This window comes from Chinchilla lanigera, unplaced genomic scaffold (genome assembly GCF_000276665.1).
Source record: "Chinchilla lanigera isolate Chin_1 unplaced genomic scaffold, ChiLan1.0 scaffold00062, whole genome shotgun sequence".
NCBI lineage: Eukaryota > Metazoa > Chordata > Mammalia > Rodentia > Chinchillidae > Chinchilla > Chinchilla lanigera.
The window spans coordinates 7,189,420-7,213,478 of NW_004955463.1; the positions used below are offsets into that span (position 1 = coordinate 7,189,420).

The 24,059-nt window shown below is 41.0% G+C and overlaps 1 protein-coding gene across 6 annotated transcripts; it reads left to right on the forward strand.

Annotated features, from left to right (window-relative positions):
• The first annotated feature begins 402 nt into the window (after positions 1–402).
• On the forward strand, positions 403–23,664 carry Ubxn8 (UBX domain protein 8). 6 transcript variants are annotated; one of them, XM_005398373.2, is made up of 10 exons: positions 1,174–1,383; positions 1,513–1,590; positions 1,710–1,872; positions 5,854–5,976; positions 8,200–8,270; positions 10,893–11,015; positions 13,717–13,854; positions 16,397–16,438; positions 22,206–22,280; positions 23,366–23,664. In XM_005398373.2, exons 3-10 carry the CDS (start codon positions 1,785–1,787, stop codon positions 23,531–23,533), a joined length of 828 nt encoding a protein of 275 aa, XP_005398430.1. In that variant the 5' UTR covers positions 1,174–1,383; positions 1,513–1,590; positions 1,710–1,784; the 3' UTR covers positions 23,534–23,664. The 6 variants fall into 6 exon arrangements, with proteins under 6 accessions (XP_013377020.1, XP_013377021.1, XP_005398430.1 ...); XM_013521566.1 differs by lacking the exon at positions 1,174–1,383 and adding an exon at positions 403–419 and having other exon boundaries at positions 1,513–1,872; XM_005398372.2 differs by having other exon boundaries at positions 1,174–1,590.
• Positions 23,665–24,059: the final 395 nt, after the last annotated feature.

Consider the following 24,059-nt stretch of genomic DNA (forward strand, 5'->3'; position numbering starts at 1 on the left):
GGGTCATAGCCGGTGACCAAAGAGGTCTGTGTGGCTGGTCTTCCCAGCCAATGCACCAGATGAAACAGCAAGCAGGAACATTGAAATGACACCCAGGATTTGGAGGCAGATTTATTTATGTCGACGGGCACTGATTGGGGTCATTCCCAAAATATCAGGCCCTGATCTCTGGTGGTCTAGGGATTATACGGGATAAGCAAGCAGGAAGTACAGAGCAGAATGGCTTGTTAGTTGGGGACTGTTTTATACATCATGCACCATAATGACCAGCTATGCATCACAGTGACCAACTGTTTCTAAGAGACAGGAACAATCAGAACTGGAACAGGAACTACTACCTGGACAACTAAGCAACTGAAGCTGGGGGAGGGCGTTTTCTGCTACACCAGAGCCTCCTACCGTGATCTTTTCTTATCGGGGTAGCTATTTATCCTTTCCTTTCCTCTTCCTTTTCCTCTTTACAAATAAAAAACTTTGTCCCTGTAATTTATTATTGGGGCTAAGTTATGATACCAGTGGGGTGCCCAGACAACAGAACAGCAGTGCTCCTCCCCCAGATGCAACAATGAACATTGGACAGACAATAGAAGCCTGAGTCAATATAATTATTTGATATGACATTCACCATTTAAATTACCTTATCCTTATTGAGATTGTGCCCTCAGAGTTTGTACCTTTTGGAAGATAAAGCTCTCAAGCCTATATACAAAGTCTTCTGAGACCCTCGCTCCAAACTACCTCTAAGCATTCTTACTGAAGCTCTAAAAATGCAGCAATATTTTAAGTACTGGTAGTTCCTAAACTTGAAATCCCACTCTTCAGATCCTGCCACCCAAATCTCTACCTGTACAACCCACGTCACTCAGCATTTCCTCAGGAAATGCTTCCCCAAGCTGCTTCTGTAGCACCCTGGGCATAGCCCCATCACAGGACTCAAGCACTGTATTGTATTTGTCTGTTTACAGGGTGTCTTTCCCACTTAGCTGAGTTTGTTGAGGACAATTTTAATAACGTTTACATATTTGAAGCTCTAGGAATTTTACAGTACCAGGCAAGTTGTTACTAGATAAACGTTACTTCAATTTAATTGATTTCAAAGTACGAAATTGTGTGGGTCGTGAGGACCTTGATCACTTAGCTGAGTTGCAGACTGGGAGAAGCGCCACAGACTGAGTCAGGGGATGGCAATGAAGTCATAGAATTGTGAGGCCAAGGCTAAGTCATTAACAATAGCACGTGTGGGCAAAACTGAACAGGAGAGCAACAAGGGGTAGCAGGTCTACAGTATCTGGCACTAACAGGATGTGGGGGCGGCAGCTATTTAGTTTCAGGCTTCACTTTTGAGGTGTCTTCCTACAGGAACCATCATGGAGATAAAGAAAGGTGCTTAGTAAACTAGGCTCTAAAGCAATCAACCTTTACTGCCGCAGGCCAGGGGACCTGGCTGCTTCTGCTCAGCGTCAGTTACCCCAGCACGTGGCCTTCAGTTAATTTCATTTTCTTTCCGCAAAGTTGGCTCGACAGCCCGCCTGGCCTCCAAAAATCAACGGCTCTGAGAATCTGCGGTTCTCTGGACATCATGTGACAGAGGTGACCTGTCTTTCTTGTGAGACAGTCTGCGCATTCAAAAACTGAGGGGCTTATCTCAAACCGACCACTGATCATCTCAGGTGGGCCGGGCGTGTTCCCTGCCCAAATTCCTTCCGCAGGACGCGCTCCACCCCACCCTCTCCAGTGTCTGCCCGGAAGGGGCGGGCTCTGCCTGAACGGGCGCTTCCGCTGCCATGGCGTCCCGTGTGGTCGTTGGTTTCTGCTTGCTTTCTGCTCTCCCCCTCTTGTGCCTGGAACTCCAGCGTGGGATCCCAGAAATAGGTAACTCTTCAATTTTGTCCCCCTAGTGCTCACAGCTGGGACATTTTTCACACGGATGTCGCATAGAATTATCTCCTCCGCGGCCGAGGCAACGGGAACTACAGTTCCCAGACTGCAGCGCGCCGCCTCCCTCTTCCGGATCCGGCTCGGTTTGGCGGAAAAAGTTTCTTGGCGATCTGGCCAAATGTTGAGTGGAAGGGGACACAGGCAAGGAGTGCAGGGACAGTCGTAGACAGTACTGTGTTTTCAAGCTTCAATACGTGCTCAGAAGGAAATAAAGTTGAGAGAAGGAAGGACTGCGGGACTTGGGGAGTATGCCAGCAAGAGGACTGTGACACGTGGGAGCGAAAGGATGGAGGCCATTGTGGCTGGATCAAGGAGTGGGAAAGAGGCTCAAGATAATAACATTCCCCGAACCCCTCTATAAGTCAAACATTAAATGCTGACCATTATTTCATTTAATGTACTCGAAAACTGTAAGGAGTTTGTAAATTTTGACCCCAGGACTTTCATACTGACCTGCATCCCCAGCCCTTTTAAATTTTGAGACAGAGTCTCGCTAACTTGCAGAATTGCTCAGGATGGGTTCGAATTCGTGATCTTGCCTCAGCCTTCCAAATGGCTGGGATTACAGCACAACCCACTAGGGATAGGTACTACTAAAATCCCCATTCTATAGTTGAGGGAACTGAGGCTCTAGGGAGGACAAATGATTTCCTTGACCTTTTAAAAAGGTCACTCTAGGTTCTGTGGAGAATGTTTTGGAAGGAAACCAGTGGAAGGCAATGAGGCAAGCTAGGAATCTGAAGTAGGTAAATAGCGGGATGGCTTGGATTAGGATGATAACAGTAGATGAAATGAGCACCAGATCGGGCTTTTTTGATGGCTTGATGTTTTGGGTGAGGGATGGGAGGGGGTTGAACAACCGTAGATTGCTGGTAGGGCCAGTGGTAACGGGAAATTAAAAGGAGAACGGGTGTGGAAAATCAGGAGTTGATTTTTGGACATAATTAGTGATAAGTTTATATGTCTGTCTTCCTCCTTAAGCTCAGTTCTAACGTAAAGATCATGATAAAGGTGGGTACAGTGGTGTATGCCAGCACTCAGGAAGGCTCAGACAGGAGGAGCCCAGTTGGGAAATTTAGCAATTTTTTTTCTCAAAATACCATTAAGAAAAAAAAGAAAAAACCCTCCTAGCTCTTTTCTGTCTCCATCCTCCCCACCTCTAAGGAGTCAGGTGGACAGAACTGTTGTTTGAAATAAGATACTTTTAAAAAAATTTACAACTCTCCTACTGACTCAAGCTATGTTGAGACATAACAAGACTTTTGGCAAAATGATAAATGAAAAAGTTAAGCTCACACTTAGTGCAGAATTCACCTGCTGCCTTGCCTTTACAGCACCCACCCTTATCTGCTTATTCAGAACCTTCTACTTCATCGTACTTTTCCAGTCACTAGTCAGTGAGAAGGTCATCACTTAAGAGCTGTAGGAGTTGTGCTCCTCAGTCAGCTCTGGCTTCAGGGAAATGCACTTCTTGAGGCTAGAGACCACCTCTAATGTGTTTTTGTATTCCCAGAACTTAGCACCATGTTCCACTTACTTATTTTTTGAGATACGGTCTTGTTTATGTAGTCTAGGCTAGGCTTGAACTGTCCATCCTGTCAGCCTCCCGCATATTGTAATTAGAGACAGGTGCCACCATGCCTGTCTGCAAAGTCTAATAATAACACTAGGCCAAGGTTGTAGGAAATATAAATAGGCTCCTGACAGCATTTCTTAATTCTTTGACATTTTTACTTAACATTTTCTTCTAGAAATCTTTGTTGTGAACTATGGTTGTTTCCTTTTGTTTTCTTTTTTTGTCTTTTTGAGACAGAGTCTCTCTATGCAGTTCAGGCTGGCCTTGAGCTCACTTTGTAGCCCAGGTTGGTCTCGAACTCTCAATGATCCTCCTGCCTCAGCCTCCTGAGTGCTGGGATTACAGGCGTGCATCACCACGCACAGCTTTAACTATGGTTGTTTCCTGTAGTTTCTTTTTTGTTTTTTGAGACAAGGTCTTGCAAGTTCAGGCTGGTCTTGAACTCACTATGTAGCCCAGGGTGGCCTCAAACTCACAGTGATCCTCATGCCTCAGCTTCCCGAGTGCTAGGGTTACAGGCATGGTCACTAGGCCTGGCTGGATACTAATATTCTTAGGGGCTGCCATTTGGCATCTGAGGGATGATGCAGGGGTGGAAACAGAACTGTTCAGTCCCTTGCTGTCTTTTTAGGCATACAGTATTGAAAAAATGATCCATTTTTTTTGCTGTTGTGTAAAAGCCTTCATGGCCATGCTGGGAGTCAAACCAAGAGCCTCGAGTATGCTACGCCTGCGCTCTACCACTGAGCCACATGTCCAGGCCCCTCCAATTCATTTTATATGTACTGAAATTAAATATTTAATGCTGGTTCTTCACATTTGTTACCCTTCAAAGTGCCCTGGTTATAGGCTGTAGAACGTAGCTACCCACCCTCCTTAAGAATGCCCCTGAAACCTTAATTTAAATATTTTTTACTTGAAAGATGTATACACAAATCTGGTTCCTTTATATTCCCATGTGATACTTGCAGATTGCTTGTTAGTGCAGAAAGCAGTATCATGGAGCATACATGCCATAGCTCAGTGGTTTCTCTGTGTTCCAGTACTCTAGGTGTTGAATTGCTTTTGTAATGGCCAGAGTTACCCTAGATTCAATTATATATTGTATTGGATAACACCTGAATCAATAGTTAATGTTGTCAAAAGTTAGAGGAGCTGTGATTAAAAAGAAATTTCTTCTTTCTTTTTTGGTCTTTTTGTCCTTTTGAGACAGGGTCCTGCTATGTAGTTCAGGCTGGCCTTGAGCTCACTTTGTAGCCCAGGCTAGCTTTGAACTTGCAAGAATCCTTCTGCCTCGGCCTCCTGAGTGCTGGTATGTGCCACCATGCCCTGTTTACACAGTGAGTTTAAAGCCAGCAAGAAATTTCTACTTTAAAGTTTACTTTTTTTTTTTAAGGCTAACATATATGTGTTCAGTTTAAAATAAAGCATTGCCCCGGGCAGGGTAGCACGTGCCTGTAATCCCAGCACTTGGGGGTTGCGGAGGCAGGAGGATTGCCAGAGTTCCAGGCCAGCCTAGGCTACATAGCCAGATCCGGTCTCAAAAACAAAACAAGAAACCAAAAAAAAAAAAAAGAAGAAGAAAAAGAAGCATTTAACTCTGTTAAGTTTTTCTTGTTCCTTCTTTTATGTTTAATTGACTATTGTCTCTAATCACATTGTTAATACGGTTTTTTCATATGTCTGCCAAGAACCTTTAGAAAATTAAAAAACAAAGCAAGACCCAAAACTCCCAGAGATAGAAACCATTTTACCCAACTTTGTCTTCCCTTAGCATTTAGCAAATTGTGTCACAGAAAGCAGGTGCTCTACATATTTTAAATTATATAAATTTTTCCCTCCTTTGTGGGTAGAAAGGAAACCAGAACTTACGCTTTATTGACATTTTATTTGCCTGTTTATTGATTAATGCTGGAGATTGAACCCAGGGCCTTCACACTAAGCTACCTCCCGGTCCTTTATTTTTTATTTTGAGACACAGTCTTGATAAGTCTCTGTATCAAGGGAGGATTCAAAACTTGCTTTCCTCCTTCCTCAGCTTCCCAGAGCTCTGGAATTACAGATGTTCCCCACCATGGCTGGCTGCCCTACCCTTTATAATGTAGCTGAACACTGTAATTATAACTATATTCCTAAAACAGAAGATGTTTATTCTAGAATTATTTTCTGGAAGTTTGTTCTGGTAATGATAACCATTATGAATTTTAGCATCTAAAGGAGAATATATAAAATCGTAGGACAGTTACATAACTCTTACTGTACATTTTTAGTACAAATAATTATCACAACTTATTAATATCAAAAAATTGTTTTTAATTTTATTCTTTTTCCTCTGTAAGGAATTAAAGATTTCATTTTGCTGTGTGGCCGGATTTTCTTACTGCTTGCTCTTCTTACGTTAATTATTTCCGTGACTACCTCATTGCGTAACTCCTTCAAACCTTCCCAAGTTTATCTGAAAGGTGAGTTTATTATTTATGCCTCCCTTTAAACTTTTCTACTCCCATTTCTTTTATTCTACAGTTTTGCATGGTGATAACCGTTAATTTATGATGCATAGTTTTAAGGGGCATGATCATTTATAACTCTGGGGATGATTATTTTGAATGGACTGTAAATCTCAACATTTTTTATCAGAAACTGTATACTTCCCTTATATATCCTTTTTTTAAAAAAATTTTTTTGGTATCAGGAATCGAACTCAGGACCTTGTGCTTGCCAGGCAGAAGCTTGTGCCACTGGGCTATACCCCCAACTCACTATTGAGCATTAAGCCAGGGCCTCACACATGCCATGCAATTGCTCTACCACTGAGCTGTAGCCCTATTTGTTTATTTATTGGTACCAGGAATTGAACTCACGACCTCGTGCTTGCCAGGCAGGTGCTGTGCCACTGAGCTGTATCCCCAGCCCTTATATCCTTCTGAAACTATCATTTTTGAGTTGTTGCATTGTAAATTACCTAATTTTCCATTGTGTAGTTGTATCACTTAAACTGCTATGTGATATCTATGGTTTGTAAACTTTTTTCCAAAGAGTAATTATATCTACAATAATCTTTAAAAAGTTTTCATTCTCATTTTAAGTTTTATTCTGCATCAGAGGTTCAGAAACAGTGTATAGGGCTTACTGATTATCCTTCGGGGTGGGCGTGGAGCTCAGTGGTAGAGTACTTGCCTCACTTGTGCAAAGCCTTGGGTTTGATTTGTAGTGTGCATGTAGACACACATGAAGAACAAAAGTAGAAGAAAAAAGTAGAAGAAGTAATACTTTGCTATTGATTTATTTTAAAAGTACATCCTTGAGTCAGTGTGGAAGGGGTCTTAAGATCAGTGAATCTGACTGACCAAATAGCAAGTTAGAGATCAGACTGGGCCTTCTGGTTTCCTGATGTACTCTGTTGTCCTAACATTTGTTTTATAACCTAAAGAAATAACTGCCATCACAGGGGTAAAGCTGTTGGCAGAAGGGAATGCTCCTTTTTAAGGAGTCAGGCAGTTTGACAGATGTGCTTTCCTAAAAGGTGGATCAGTCCTCAAGGAAGTAGAGTTTCTGATTCACTGTTAATATTTATAAGCCATTTCAAATATTATTACTGCACTGTTAGAAAATTATTCTTTAAATGTTTTAAGAATCAAGCTATGTACTTAAAAATGAAATTTGTTAAACTAAGAATAAGAAAGAACAGAACAGAATACACAACAGAAATCCTTCCTGGTAACATCCAGTGTGTAGTCAGCTAATACTGGTTCAGTCATTTTAGGAGTTGAAAGGACACTGACTTTGAGGACTCTGCTGCTTTTACGGTCACATCCAGTTTCAATAGAATGGCACTCGCTATGCCGCAGCTCATCTGCTCTGTACTTTGTGTGCAGTCACGGCTTTCCATGCTGCACCCTAAACCTGCTGCTGCCCTGTTGAGGCAAGAAAAATAGGGCTGTGATGGCTGGTGTCCAGAAGAAGAGGTGAACAACCACTGCACCAGCCTTACCTCACCTATGATAAAAACAGCAGGGCTTTTTGCCAGCATGAGTCAGTTTTGCCCCAAAGACCTACCACAAGTAACCAAGACTCATTCACATGCTAAAAGAGATGCTCCAAGGGGGCACTACATGCTGCTAGGCTTTATGCTTGTGCATATACATTATGCTACTGCTACTCTGATTTATACATGTGCTAATGCTTTTTATAGAAAAAACTTCTAATCTCATGGTACTCCAACAGTAGGGCTTCTCTGTCTGAGCAGTAGCCTGCGATCTGCTCTTCCCTTGGCTTTTGTAAGGGGCAGCCCGCTGCTATATATCTGTGGTTCTCATAAACTCTTCACTATTACTGTTAGCTGTGTCTATTTCCATCTTTCATGAGTCAAAGAACTCACAAATCCAATGACATCACCAGAATATCCTGGAAGCCTCCTTAGCAATACTGTTATATATAATAACACCTTTCAGAGAATTTTTTTTAAGAACAGAGTCTGTTATAAACTTTGCTGTAGATTTCATGTGCAGATTTCTGTTTCAACTCTTTGCATGTACTTTATTTTCATTACTTAAAAAAAAACCAACCTTTTTTGAAGGCTGTTTTGTCTCTTCCAAAATATTAAAACCTACAGACTATCTTTAGAGAATATACCATTTGACTTACTGGTATGTATAAATTAAAAAACACTTGTCTTGATGTCTCAGAAGATGAAGAAGAAGAGAATAAGAGAAGACAACTTGTAAGAAAAAAACAACAAGAAGCACAGAGTGAAAAGGTAAAGCATAATTGCTCATCTTGTGTGGACATGTGCCTAATAATACATTAAGTTAAAGGTATATATATACTGTATATATTATATATGTATGTATGTATTTATGTATTTAGTGTGTGTATATGAGAGAGAGGGGGAGAGGGAGAAACAGGGCCTCACACTATAATTTAGGTTGGTCCCAAATTCACTATGTAGCCCAGGCTGGCCTTGAATTCACAATAATCCTCCTGCCTCACCCTCCAAAGTGCTGGGATTATAGTTGTCTGTCATTGTGTCTCATGCTGTGATGTCATTTGGTTTTTTGGGGTTTTTTTTTGGTCTTTTTGAGACAGGGTCTCGCTATGCAGTTCAGGCTGCCCTTGAGCTCACTTTATAGCCCAGGTTGGCCTCGAACTTGGAATGATCCTCCTGTCTCAGCCTCCCAAGTGCTGGGATTACAGGCGTGTGCCACCACGCCCGGCTTGTGATGTCATTTGATATGGGGCTTTGTTCATTTTTTTGTGCAAGAAATTAAGTTGCTACATATGTAGACATGTCTTTTAGTTTCGTGAAATTTTCTTGTATTACGTCCTGAATATTTTCTCTATCCTTTTCTTTTAGAACCCCTCTTTAGGTGAATTTGAGATTAAGAGATTGACCCCAGTTGTTTCATCTGCTTATCTGTTGTCCATCTTAGTGGTTCTAGGGAATTTCAGTTGATTATTTCAGCTTTTATAATGTTAATTTCCAAGACTACTTTCTCATTTTCCCTTTTTTATAACATCCTATTATAGACAGCTACATTAGATAGAAATTAATATAAAGTCAGGGAGGGCCTGGGCTCTCAAGAAGTCAGCACAAAAATAAAGATATCAGAATTGTGGCTGGGGGCGCATCTGAAGGCCAGGCCTCAAAATAAAGATACAATGACCAGGCCTACATACCTTCCCAAGGGATAAATAGTAACTTGAAATTATACTGTAGTTAGCAAAACTTGGTCGAGAAGTCCTGATGGGTGTCAGATGCCCAGGTGGGTGACCAGATGTCTGGACCCATCCCATCCCCAAAATACCTTTGTTCTTTCCATTTACCCTTGGTACATGATTTGTTTTCCTATTTGATCAGTGTTAGCTAAGCAATTGTGCTTGTAATCCTATAGATTAATTGTAGTCTGACCCATGTATGCACATTGTGACACTGCTGTATAAATTACCTGTGATGTAGGGCCTTGATAATCACCCCATTCAGAACCCCTCCTGGAAATGAGGAGCTATACCCTCATTTCCAGTAAAACTTGTAAACTTCTTCCTTTGGTGCATGTCCTCACTCCTTGATGATGGGGGGTCACGAACTCGGCACACTTGACATCAAGCAGGTCAGAAGTTATATTTCTCCTGTATCAGTCCTATTCTCATTTCATGTAGTGTTTTCTGACTTACTGATATGTGTACATTAAAAAACTTTTATGTTTTGATGTCTTAGAAGATGAGGAAGAAGAGAAGAATGAGAGCAGACAACTTGTGAGAAAAAATTGTTTATTTTAGTATGTTTTTCTGCTTCCAGCATCCTTTCTTATTTTTTCAAGGTCCCCTCCCTTTTTTTTTTTTGCGGTACCAGGGATCAAACTCACAACCTTGCACTTGCCAGGCAGGCGCTTATGCCACTGAACTATATCCCCAGCCCAAGGTCCCCTTTTTTTTGTTTATTTTAGTCTGTTTTTCATATTGGAGGCATTCCTTCATCATCTGATAATCCTTGGCTCAGCTCTTTCGATATTTAAAATTGATACACTAGAAAGCGAACTGGTAATCAGACAAGTGTATGCATTTGCAAAATTTTATCCAAAAAGCCCCACATAAGATTTGTGTTCTTTACTGTTTATGAGTTATACTGCAATAAAAAAGAAAAAGCAAAATAAAGTTAGTTGGCAATTTTATGTCTGTGGGCAGAGCCTGACAGGATGTCTGTTGGTGGGATTCACTCTAAGGTGCGCCAGGGGGAATATAGTTTCCCCTGCATCTCTTGCACTGAAAAGTTAAAGAATACATAGGCTGGCCTGGTGGTGCACACCTGTAATCCCAGCACATGGAGGCTGAGGCAGGAGGTTTGCCATGAGTTCAAGGCTAGCCTGGAATATATAGTAAGACCCTGTCTCAAAAAACAGAACAAAACAAAGCAACCCCCCAAAGACCCCAAACAAATAAAACATAGGCATACTGCCATGTAAGCATAGGTATAGAACATTTATTTCTTTTTATTTTTGATTTTCTTCTATTGTTCATGTTATAGAACATTTCTTTGTTTTTAATTATTTGTATTTGTTTGTATTTAGAAATGAGGATTCTTTAAAAGTAATGCAAAAATGGGGGATGATGTTTTATTGGCTAAAGTTATGTAGTGTAAAAACAATTTCCAACCTGGTTTTTAATTACAACTTTATAGACAATGTGAATTTTTCTTTTTTCTTTTTGGTTTTTTAAGACTTGAACTGTGTAACTGAAGTTGGTTTTAACTCATGGCAATCCTCCTGCCTCAGCCTCCAGAGTGATGGGATTACTGGTTTGCACCACCACACCCAGCTGACAATGTGAATTTTTTAGGAACATTAATGTATGGTAACAACATGTTCTTTGTTTTCTTGAACAGGCCGGTAGATACACAGAGGACATTTTAAAACCTCGCCAGGAAATGAAATTAAAAAAACTGGAAGAACGCTTTTATCAAATGACAGGTGAAACCTGGAAGTTAACCAGCGGTCACAAACTTGGGGTTAGAAAATATTCTATTATATTTTGAATCCTACTGTTACTTATGTTTTCTTTTATTGATTTTTTAGAAATTGAAAATGATGTTAAACATTACAGTCTGATTTTTAGGAGTCTTTGTTTATAATGATTATATGTCAGTTTTTATTCAGCATGCTCATGTGTCAAGTAGTTAAGTAGTTTTTGGTGCCCGAAGAGCGTGTATCTTAGAAAAGTTCTATCATGAGGCAGACTTCAAGAAAACTGTAAAGAAACAGTTTTAAGGAAATTTTGATATTTCCTCAATTTAGATATCCAAGGTATTAAGCTCACATTATGTTTGGTTTTGTTTTTCAAACCAAGTTAGCCTTTATTTTTTTCCCCCTGACATTGGAAACAAATTTTGTCATTAACTAATATGTTTATAATTTTAAGTTTTCATAGGAAAAAGGGTATTCATAGACATGTTAAAGTAACTGGCCACAGATCTTATGTGTAAAACCAATTTCTGTTCCAAAAACATCTTTGGTTTTTGGTAATTGGCTTTTTGTTTACACTGCATCTCACTATTTTGTAAAGAAAATGATCTAGTAAAGATAAACAGGGTTCTTATAGTAAGCTGTAGGGAGTAAAATTAATGTGAGAGATGAGCAACAGAAAATACAGCTGCTCTATGTAGTGATTTCACTTGTTGAGGGGGTTTTGAGACAAGGTCTCACTATGGTTTAGGCTGACCTTGAATTCACTTTGTAGTCCAGTTGTCTTTGAACTCAGTGTTACGGCAGAAAATTCCCGTTTGTCCCAAACATTCCACAAGAGACGCCAATCGCCAGTGAGAACAAAATCAGAGTTTAATTTGAGGCTAGCCACCCTCACTTCCTTTGCCAATCTGGAAGCGGGCCCATGGCTAACTTTGCTTCCCCTTATATACATTTTGGTTTCCATTGACAACAGATTGGGGTGTTACATTCTCTGACCCCGGTGGGCATATGGTGTTTCTCTCATCCTGTTGGACTCCAGGTCAGTTGCAGGTCGCATGTCAAACCGTGATAGATGTTTCCCCCCATTATCTCCTTTTTTACACCCTATGCATTCCTTTAAGGTTACAGTGTTTACCTAGGGCCGGGAGACGGAACTGCCCAGGCAGGGTCACAGAGGGTCACCTAGGCCTAGGCGCCCCCTTATCTTGGGGAGACATTCCTGGGCAGTGTTGATCTGGGGAATTAGCTCTTGCACTGTCCCGGGAGGCTTCCCGAGGCACCATGCAGGCTTTTACCAAACTATTTTATCTAAAATAGTATGCTAAGATTCATTGCCCCCTACAATAGTGACCGTCCTGCCTCGGCCTCCTGAGTGCTGCGCACCACCTTGCCTGGCTTATGATTTCACTCTGGAGTCTGCCTTCTGTTTAGTTTTGTGGTTGATAGACACTGTAGGTTGACCTTTGTTTTTTTGGAGACAGGGCTCACTGTATTGTTCAGGCTGGTCTTACCTCTTGGGCTTAAGTGGCCCCCTCAGGTCAGCTGCAGTGACAGGTGCACACCACCACCCGGGCTTGCTAGGTTGACTTTAGCCTTGTCAAGGTGAATTAGGCATTCTGCCCCTCCTGTTTAGTCTGTCTTCAGGGTACTACTGGTACATATTTTAACGTGATTAGTGGAGAAAATAGAAGCTATGGGCAGGTCAGCTGCTAGTAAGCTATCAGAGAGCGTGAGAATCAGAGCTGAAGCACAGTGTCAGAGAATCGGTACCAGCCCTGGAGTTTGCATGGAGCAGTCTGGGCTGGACCCGGAAAGTGAAGTTTTTAGCATTAAGATCTTTGATTCCCATTCCCCGTGCTTCTGCCGCCAGATTTTTTTAGGGTAAAGAGGGATTGGCCCCGCCACCAATGGTGAACATTGTAGTCTGATAAAAAAAACTTTTTCTCTTAGAAGAGTAATTGTTGTGGAAGGAGGTACTAAGCGAGTAAGTATGTTTGAAAATTTGACATTTAAGTAAATTAATTTTGCTAAAGGAAAAATTTTAGTGGATAATATGAATAAAGAGTAACCTTAGCAGGATATGGTAGCGCGTGACTGTAATCCCAGCACACAGGAAGCTGAGGCAGGGAGATTGCAAATTTGAGGCCAGTATGGACTATATAGTGAGACACCGTCTCAAAAACAAAAACAAAAACAACCCCCCTCCAAAAAACAGTTCTCTGTAATTTCTGAGAAAAAAGTTTGTCTCCTAGCATGATTAGTTAAAATGGAAGATCAGAGTTTGAATTTGAAAACTAGACTATGTTTACATATAATGAGGTACAAGGCCACATTCAGCTGTGGAGATTTTGCATGGTCACATATGAAGACATAGGGTTTGACATGTGTTTTATTTTCACAGCTTTTGGAAACATACCCCCTAGTAATGCCTTGCTTCCTTTAGGCTGTCATTCAGGCTTTTTTCTTTCTCTCATCCTCCTGAGAAGCTTAGGGGCTGATCAGAGATGGGAAGTGTCCCATCAGCCTCTTGTCTAACAGAGGAGACCCCAGAACTGGATAAGCTTACGGTACTTTCTGCAAGGTGTTAAACCCCATGTAAAAGTCCAAGGAGAGAATGCTTTAATTTTGGGGGGTCTAATGATGACTGAACACTTTTTTTAATTGAAATGCCATCACAGTAAAACAAATAACCATTGTGTATAGAATAAAACTGATGAAAAGAAATTTTCTGCTGTTTTTGACCAGGGTGATGAAGATTTGGTACTTGAAAATGCGAGCCAGACACCTTCTGAAACATCAGCCAGAGAAGCCGCTAAGAGACGAAACTTGCCTAATCCTGTCACCAGAGTTCCGCCGCCTGCTGACCAGCCCCTGCAGAAGGAGGTTGCAAACGCCAGTTCACTGTGTTGTGTCCATGCTGTCTAGGCGAGATGGTTTGCTGGGGGAAGACGAGGTCTCCTTACCACCTGAGAAAGCGACCCTCTTCACTATGAACCACTCGGCTTTTTTAACACTACTGTTAACACTACTACTATTTTTTAATGCTGCATATTAAGGTCTTGAACCAAACTTTAGAGGAAAGCTATAAGTCAAATTACAGTGGCTTGGGGCTGGGGATTTAGCTCAGCAGCAAAGCTCCTGCCTGGCAAGTGCAAGGTCATGAGTTCGATTCCTGGTACTGGATGAAAAACAGAAAAACAAACAAACAGACAAAAAAAAGTGGCTTGAGGGAATTTTTTTTTTTTTTTTTTTTGTACTGGGAATCAAACTCAGGACCTTGCGCTTGCCAGGCAGGCACTTATGCCACTGAGCTTTATATCTCTGACCTGGGAATAGTTTTTTTAATTTTTTTTAATAGTTCTTAAGGAAGTAATTTGATTATGTGGAAATGAAAGATGCCATGCTTATTGAGGGGAACATTTCCATTGGGTAATTTAAGACATTATGCCACATTTGGCTAATACCTACCACAGGTTGAGTATTCCTTTTATGCAGTGTTTTGAAATAATTTTGTAGTTTCATCGTGTAGAATTTTCACCTGTGCCATCAGCTTGGTCCTTAAAACGTTTCAGATTTGAGAGCATCTCAGATTTGGGATTAGGGGTCCTCAACCCATATTAACTTAAGTGTATAATTTTGCTCACTGGCCCTCAAGGGGAAATGGGTTTGCAATCTTATTGCTTGGAAGTAGTGCTCAGGTGTATTACTCCTGGTTTTTTTTTTTCCCCCCCAAATCTTTAATCTTTTGGTTGGTTCTGATTTGGAGCTAAAAAAAGGTTAAAAATAAGAAAACTATTTTTACTTACTTAGGGAAAGCTGTGGGAAGTTCTGAAAGTTGTTTCTAGTATAGTGTATTGCTTTCCAGTCTGAGGTTTCCTAGTTCTGCAGTAGAGCTTGAAGGGAGGAGTCAGGTAATTGAATTTTACTGTCATTTCCTTTTTTAAAATTGTTTAAAATTTTTTTTTTGTCTTTTTGAGACAGGGTCTCACTGTGCAGTTCAGGCTGGCCTTGAGCTCACTTTGTAGGCCAGGCTGGTCTTGAACTCACAATGGTTCTCCTGCCTCAGCCTCCTGAGAGCTGGGATTATAGGCATATACCTCCATGCCCAGCCTTTACTGTCATTTCAAAGGGATCTAATGAACTATATGGACTAATTAAAAATTTGAATTTCTTTCTTTCTTTTTTTACACAGGGTCTTGCTTTGTACTTCAGTCTGGCCTTAAATGTATTGTGTAGCTCAGGCTGGCCTTGAACTGACAGCAGTCCTCCTGCCTCAGCCTGTCAAGTGCTGGGATTACAAGCATGAGCCATCATGCTGCAAAAATTTGAAATTTTTTTTTTATTAAAAATCCTCATACTGATGCTAAATTCTGGTTGACAGTTGTGTACTCTTGATACCAATGGAAAACAGATGGATTATTTTGTAAATGAAAGTAGTGTTTGTTAGAATAGTGGAAGAATGGAGTCTGTGGTATTAAAAAATAAAAGAAGGGTCCCAGGTAGTAAAGCTCTTAGTAACAATAAGAATTAATTTTATGAGAGGAAATGGTCTCAATGTTCGATTTCTTTCTTTCTTTCTTTCTTTTTTTTTTTTTTTTTTTTGTCTCTTTGAGACAGGGTTTCACTATGCAGTTCAGGCTGGCCTTGAACCTACTTTGTAGCCAGGATTAATTTTATGAGAGGAAATGGTCTCAATGTTCGATTTCTTTCTTTTTTTTTTTTTGTCTCTTTGAGACAGGGTTTCACTATGCAGTTCAGGCTGGCCTTGAACCTACTTTGTAGCCAGGCTGGACTCAAATTCGTAGCAGTCCTCCTGCTTCAGCCTCCTGAGTGCTGGAATTACAGGTGTGCATCACTACGCCTGGCCAACATTTGATTTCCTAGTAGAGTAACAGAAACAGGAAAACATGAGTAAATGATAAAAGCAACCCAAGCAAATGGCTGCTACCCAGTCCCATAGGAATGTCAATGAGGCGAAAGAAAAAATCATATTCATTAAAGTGTGTATATGTATGTATTAAATCATTGTGGGATCTTATTGCACTTTATTCAGGTTAATATTTTTCCTGTTTCTTTAAATAGTACATTTTTACATGTCTTAGTACATAGATTGGTAGCTGTCATCTCAAATCCTGTTTTTAGGATGTGTTAGCACGGAGTTACTTATCTGAAGATGTTTATTGAATTCATTGCCCTCCCTTGCTCCCTTTTCTTCACTGGGGTGGGGGGGGCGGTGGTGAACCCAGGGCCTTGCACCTGCTAGTCCAGGGCTCTGCCACTGAGCTACACCCTCAGCCGCAGCTCTCGTTTGCACTGTAAACTGTAAGAGCTCTTCTCATTACAGTCATTATTATTATTTATTTTTTATTTTTAAAGGTTTCTTGAGCATGTTTATATTCCTTCCACCAATATTTATATTTTTTAGGTTTCTGACTTACCTGAAGAACCTTCTGAAACAGCTGAAGAAGTAAGCTTATTTTTTTTTTAGCTTATTTATTTTCTAAAAATTATATTTTCCAAAAAAAAATTATATTTTCCATTTTGTCTAACATTGAGTAAATATATCTTACCTTGAGTTAAGAGAGAAAAGACAGCATGTTCATGTGATTGCACTGTAATTGAGTCTTGCTCTGAATATGGCATAATTTCAGATTCCTCAGCTGAGTCCTGTTTTGGAAGCCTTCTGTTGGCTGCTTTGCCTTTTATTAATTAATTAATTAATTAATTAATTATATCAGGAATCAAACTCAGGACCTTGCATGTCCAGGCGGGCACTTGGGCGGCTGAGCTATATCCCCTGCCTGCATTGCATTTTAGAGCCCACTCACTGCATGAGGCAGAGATAGTTTCTAGAACTTTAGCTCAGCAGTGAACTGTTCGTTAAAATAGAATCAAAATAGGCAGAGGCGACAAATTATAACTCTTCCTTTAGAGATGAAGACTCCGGCTACTTATGTGTTCAGAACAGTTTGCTACTGTGGGGGTGGATTGGGACTCAGCCCTTCCCATGTTGAGCTGCCTTCTTCCCAGCTGCTGCATTTTCATCTGTACTGCCATCCTGGCCTGGGCCAGCCTTGTTAGACCCTTGTCACATACAGGGGAAACACATCCATATCCAGTTAGTCATTTGGGAAGTATGTCTGAAAGGAGAACTGTTGTAGCTTTCTGTTTCTCAGAGGTTAGCAACTATTATACTGCTTGGAAAACATTTTTGAGGCAACCTTGAAAGCAGTTGGGAGGGTCCTATTTTTGCTGATACATCGTTTATTTGTTTTTGGTCTTTTTTTTGAGACAGGGTCTCTCTGTGCAGTTCAGGCTGTCCTTGAATTCACTTTGTAGTGCAGGCTGGCCTTGAACTCACAGTGATCCTCCTGCCTCAGCCTCCTGAGTGCTGGGATCACAGGTGTGCACCTGGGTGTTGTTGTTTTTAAACTTCAAATCTCCTATTATACCTGACAGATCCATGCCTTAAATATGTTGTCCTGATCTCCATTTCTCATGAAGCTCTGGTATCCACGGCAACCATTTTATTCCACAAGTAATTATAGCTTTGGTTTTCCAGGAAACAGAATTTTTTAATTTACCCTGGTTTTGAAGCATGTGACATTGTTCCTGTAGAACAACAGTTTGTCACTGAAGGTCCACAGATTACAAACATCAGGCTGTCAGGGAATCTTTTGAAACTATTTTTTTGTGGTCATAGGTAGGACAGTGTTTTTCTTCAGATTCTCAGGTTTGTGAGCCTGGAAAGACTAAGAAATATTGGAATATTTTGATTTTAATAGACTGCTCTTTGGGCAAGGCATTTGCTCTTTGTGCAGTTACTACTGCACATTTCTAAGACTTCAGTGCAAAAATCCTTAATTCTCCATGAACTGTTCACAAGCCTGCATGACTTCAGATGTCCTCTTCTGTCTTTCAGTAATTCTCTATTCCTCTCATGGTCCTAGAGCTTTTCATGTGTAGTCCAGGTCTGCTGATCTGTTGCTGGACGGTTGGCCTAGTCCAGTGGTGGTGAGCCCATGGTGCTCATGCCTGAGTGGGCTGTGTGTACCGTTGAAAGCTCTAAAAGGTTTGCCATCAATGGCCTCGTCCCTCTGGACTTCTCTGCCTATTTTTTCCTGTCTATTGTAGCAGTTTTCAGAACAATGAAAACAGACTATAAACATTATCATAAAAATTAAAAACAAGAAAAAGAAAGCGGTCACTTTTGGTGAGTGTACCTTCCAATCCATCCTCTATCGTATCACCGTAATAAAGTATTTCTAATGTAAAAAAGGCGGGGAGGGCTTCCAGTGCACGGGGAGCCATGGGCGGGGAGCGCCAGTCTTCCGGCCGGCTCGCTTCCTGCTTCGTAGGTACCTGGAAGTAGGGGCCCAGGCTCATGGGGAGCCATGTGGCCGCGAGTGCTGTTGTGCGCCGGCCCTGAGGCCGGCCACCACTGCTCAATTGAGAACTACTATGACACAAAGAAACAATGACACAATTGGCCCACCATGCACAGACTGCAGATGCCCACCCACGGACGTGTGTGAATCATTCAAACATGGAGAAACCCCTGGGAATACATGCCATACAATGGGCCACTCTTGCTCCTCCCATTGAGAACCAGAAAGGTCCAGAGTCAGCAGAGGAGCAGCTGCTGAACAAGGACTCAGAGAACATGAGAATGCAGACTAAGCCCAAGGAGTCAGAGGTCCTGTGGACTGGGGCTCCCCAGAGCCGCTCGGAAGCTGTAAACCAGGAGGACCTTGCACAATACTTGCAGAGACTCATTGGAAGCCATTCTTCCCCTGACAGTACAGGCTGTGGTGGAGCTCCGGAGAAGTCTGCAGCAGGATTCCTGCTGCCTGTGCTGACAGTTGGGGAGAGGACACTAACTGATTGTGGGGTCCCAATGCGATGGGACCCTGGAGAGAAAATGCTACAAAAAATGGCTTTCACCCCAGACTGCTCACTTGATTTTTTGACAACCCTTAGGCTGTAACTGCTTGTTAGATCCTTCTTGCATATCTCTGTCTTCCTGAGAAACCACTTTGAAGATACCACCATGTATTACAGCAGCCATTGATATTTTCCTACTAATCTATCCATAACTCTGCAATGTTTGTATTTTTCCTATCCTATTTCATAAATGGATCCATGTTTATTATTATGTGTTTCCTACAACAACCATTGAGAATAGTTAATGATTATTCAGTAGGTCAAAAAAAAAAAAAAAAAAGGCATGCACAGAGCAAGGAATCACATATACCAGTTAACAAAGAGTCTGAGATAGGCTGGGGATATAGCTCAATGGCGTAAGTGTCTGCCTGGCAAGCGCAAGGTCATGAGTTCGATCCCCAGTACCTCAAAAAAACAAAGAGTCTGAGATAGCTTTCTTTTTTCTTTCATTTGTTTTTTTTTTTAGTCAGGTACTCTGTGTAGGCTGGGCTTGAATTCACTTTGAAGCCCAGGCTGGCTTCCAACTCAAGGTGATCTTCCTGCCTCGGCCTCCTGAGTGCTGGGATTATAAGCATGTGTCACCATGCCTGACTGGGATTTTTTTCTTACTGAATTATGTAGTCATGTTTTGGCTTTCTGAAAAATACTCTTTCCTATTTTATCAACCTAACAGTTTGATCTGCTATCATAATCATTACTTGTGATATGACATCATTACATATCATGATGCACATTAGCCTACTCCTGTCATAACAAACATATCTAAGTCTCTAAACTACCTAAGTTTTACAATATATATGTGAAAGAATATTTTTACTTTTTATTTTTTTTGTCTTTTTGAGACAGGGTCTTGCTATGCAGTTCAGGCTGGCCTTAAGCTTTTAGCCAAGGTTGGCCTCAAACTTACAACAATACTCCTGCCTCAGCCTCCTGAGTGCTGGGATTTGGAAGTTATAATTTTTAAGAAGTTCTATTTCCTTTTTTTTTGGTACTGAGAATCAAGTTCATGACCTCGTGCTTGCCAGGCAGGCGCTGTGCCACTAAGCTATATCCCTGGCATTTATTTCCTTATTAAAGTGAGATCTACTATGTGGGAGTAGTCACAAACAGAAGGACATTTTTAAAATTCTGCTTTTTTGAGAGAAGGGAACACTCACTTTAAAGGGTGTCAGAAACAGATGAATCTTTCACTATCATCTCTGTATCAGTATGTTTTTCTGTATTGAAGCAACTGTGACTGTATAATAGTAAGCCATATGAGAAAATTCTTGTCTTACTGGAAGCGTGCATGACAAGGAGCAGACTCACAGATGAGGGAACTAGTGACTAACATGGAGTCTTGATAGTAGAGGGCCGGGTCTGGAAACTAAGGCAATACTTACTGAAGTGGTACCCCTGATTTAAGTGTTAGTATTGTAGTTATCTACACAGTTCTAAAGTATAGAGATAGATAGATTTTTCAGTCTGAGAGGAGGAAATAATGAATGAGAATATAGAACTCTCAATCAAATAGTCACTGTGTGTTACTGTTCTGCTTTTAAGTTCGGTAACTTTAGAATTTAAGATAATTTGAAAATAATTTTATAAATCATCATATAATGTTATAATATCCCAGCAACTATTTTCCTTATTGGGATGCTGTCTTAAACAAATTTTAATTTTAAATCAAATTTCACTTAACAGTCTGTTTGGACACTGGTTTTTTTTTGTTGATTTTTCTTTGTTGGTTTTCTGGTTTTTTTGAGACAGGGTCTTACTATGTAGATCAGGCTGACCTTGAACTCTATATAGTCTAGGCTGTCCTCAAACTCAGGCAGTCCTCCTGTCTCAGCCTCTCAAGTGCTGGGGTTCCAGCATGTGCCAGCACGTTTGGCTTAGAACTCTGATTTTTATCCACTGTGAATGGCAGCCCCCCACATGTTAGCTATTTGTCAGTCTACTAGCCTGTCAGTATTAGTAGGAGAAGTTGTACAACCAGCCTTCCCATAGAATAATTACTGGATTTCAGTTCTCTCAAGTATTGCTGTCATCATAATGAAAAATATTCACTAAATTTTAACTGTAGTTTCTCATCAGGCAATTGGCTTTAATTTTCCTGTCAGTTTATTACAGTTTAAATAAAACCTCACTGTAAAAATGTTATTGTTTCTCCAGCCAAGCAACGTTGGCTTTTAAAAAGTATGTGATTCAGTTATTTTATGATTTGTTTTATTACTGAATTTTTTCCTTAATAGAGATCATAGTAGGGCAGTAGATCTTTCATGAAGTTCAACCTTGCACTGATTTTTGAAAAAATTTTATTAGTACATTTTTGCAGTACATAATGATTACATTCATCATGGGGAGAACATGATACTGATTTGGATGTAAATCAAATATCTGAACTACTTAGTGGAAATTTTTGTGTGTGTGATGCTGGGCACTGAGCTCAGGGTCCCAAGTGGTAGGCAAGTGCTCTACCACCGAGCACCCCCAGCTGGGGTGGGCACATTTCCTAACGTGACTTTCCCGAGGGAGGTACTGCTCTTTAACCCCATTCACACGTAGCATGATGCCCACTTGGCTGATGATGTTAGACCTTAGAAAGGGTTTTTTGTCAGGTATATAATGAATTTCAGAATAAATTCATTATCTTCTCTTTTTATAATTGTCTTGGTATTGTAGCAGTTTGCAAGCTCTTTTTAGCTGGCTTTTTTTTTTTTTTTTTTTTTAAATCATAGGGAAGGTTATTGGGGAATTCAGTGTGTGAAGTCGACACAGCCAGAGCTGCTCTAAGGCATGGAGTGTTCCTGAGCTCCATCACCCAGGACCAACTCTGGCTCTGTCTCTCACGTGCTTGGAAAGACGGAGATGCTGTGCTCCTGCTGTAGCAGAGTGGACGAGTAGCTATGGGTTGCTTTCCAAGCTGGCGTTTTTGTTGTCTGTAGAATGTGAGGTGGCACTGGGCCCGCATGGCTTGGTAGGCCGCTCTTGAAGCCAGCTGCAGTCTGGAGGGTACCAGGCAGACAGTGCACTTAGTCTCTGGAGGCCTCTTTGGAAGGCTGTTTCTGACTTCAGTCAGTAAGATGATGTTTGTTTTCCATTCTGGAAGAATTAGTTCTGTGTTTAAGGTGAACTTTATCTGGACCTAATATTGCTCTACTACTTTCAGAGCTAAATTCCTACAGATCTCCATGTGAGGTTTTATGATTACAGATGTTTCCTAGGAGTCGTAATGAATAATATAAAGAGTGGTGAATTGAGTTTTCAGTTTGAATTAGAATTCTGATCTGAACATTTTTATTCCTCAGGTAGTTACTGTTGCTCTGCGATGTCCAAACGGGAGACTCCTGAAGAGAAGGTTTTTTAAGTCTTATAGTTCACAGGTAAGTGAAAAAATTTTCAGTTTGAGGTTTTTTGTTTGTTTGTTTGTTTTTTCATTAGTGAAGATCAACCCAAGGCCTTTTGCATGGAGCTACATTCACAGCCCTTTTTATATTATTATTTTTTAAAATTTTGCAACACAGTCTTACTAAGTCACCCAGGCTGGGCTCAAACTTGCGGTTCTCTCGCTTTAGCCTCTCAGAATATGGGGTCGCAGGTGTGTGATTAAAAGGACATCTGCATGTACTCTGTTACAGAGGTTGGGAGAAGCAGGCACGGTCAGCTTTTCTGAGTTGCAATCTTTGCCTTCAAAGTGTGCTAAGTTCTTCATTTTAGTATAATTTCCTTTTTTTTTTTTTGCAGTACTAGAAATTGAACATAGGGCCTTGCCCATCCTGGGCATGTGCTCTACCACTGAACTAGATCCCAGACTGTTTTTATTTTGAAACAGGGTCTTGCTGAGTTGACCAGGCTGGCCTGAGCTTGTGATCCTCCTTCCCCTGGAGGAGCGAGGATTACACCATACCCATCTTTACCATCTGTGTGTCTGCTGGCATTCTGGTCTTCTGCGCTCTGACCCGAATCTCCCGCTGAGCTCAGTTTGCAGCATTCTAGGGCTGTGTCAGCTGCCGTCTCCAAACCTTTGCAGACTCCTTCCATGACCCCATTCCAGGGGCTCCTGAATCACATGGTGAGGTGGTGTCACAACAACAGTCCCACTCCTCTGATACCAAAGTCTGTCTTAGTCACTTTCTTGTCACTGAAACACAATACCTGAGACCTGCAAATTAAAGCAGGGGATGTTTATTTTGGCTCACAGTTTGTAGAGGTTTCAGTCCGTAGGTGGCTCACTCTAAGGCAGGGCAGCATGGCATAGGGGCATGGTAGAGGAGAGCTGCTCACAGCATGGAATACACAAAGTAGAGAACATTATTTGCCTTTAAACTCTAGATGGAGCTTCTTCGAAAGGTGTGGAAGTTCTGCCTCATGACTCGTAGGCCATTTCACAATGTAAAAAGTATTAGAGTGATCCAAAGGAACACAAGTGAGTGTAGCATTTGGTAACGATGAGCTTTTTATCTTCTAGGTTTTATCTGCCTGGATGATGAAAACTGGGTACCACACATCCCTATACAGTCTTTTCACTTCCTTTCCCAGAAGACTGCTAGAGGTAGAGGGAGGCTGGTCCCTGGCTGACATAGGAATAACTACGGATACTCTACTCATTGTGGAAGAGAAAGAACAGAGCAACTAATAAAGAAATAAGAACTCCCAGTCCTACATAAAATCGGTCACACTGTGACCTAATAGTTCAATAATAGATTCATGTTAAAATCATGCTGTACCTTGACTGAGCATAAGACAGTAAACATTTTAAATGATACACATAAGAATACGTTGACGCAAAGAATTTAAAAGGGTTCTTTTCTGCGTGTTAAGTCTGGGGATGTGCCATCTCATACCAGAGAAGAATGGGGTAACAATGTATAGAAGAAGGCTCTCAATTTATATTTCTTCCCAACTGCCATCATTTCCCAGTATATTAGAAAACAAAGGCCCGGAGTGAGTGACATACCTGTAATCCCAGCACTTGGGAGGGTGAGGCAGGAGGATTCACTGTGAGTTTGAGGCCAGCCTGGGCTGCAAAGTGGGTTCAAGACGAGCTTGAACTGCATAGTGAGACCCTGTCTCAAAAAGACAAAAAACAAAACAAACCCATGAAAAAAATGACCAAAAACCCCAAAATCATAGGACTTTGGTTTCTGCCTCTTTGATTCTTC

Bases quoted from the DNA above. Each gene is read 5' to 3' on its own strand.
- Ubxn8 (XM_013521566.1), top strand. From the start codon at position 1,785: ATGGCGTCCCGTGTGGTCGTTGGTTTCTGCTTGCTTTCTGCTCTCCCC. The intron at 1,873-5,853 runs GTAACTCTTCAA...TTCCTCTGTAAG, and splicing joins GCGTGGGATCCCAGAAATAG to GAATTAAAGATTTCATTTTG. The intron at 13,855-16,396 runs GTTGCAAACGCC...TATATTTTTTAG, and splicing joins ACCAGCCCCTGCAGAAGGAG to GTTTCTGACTTACCTGAAGA.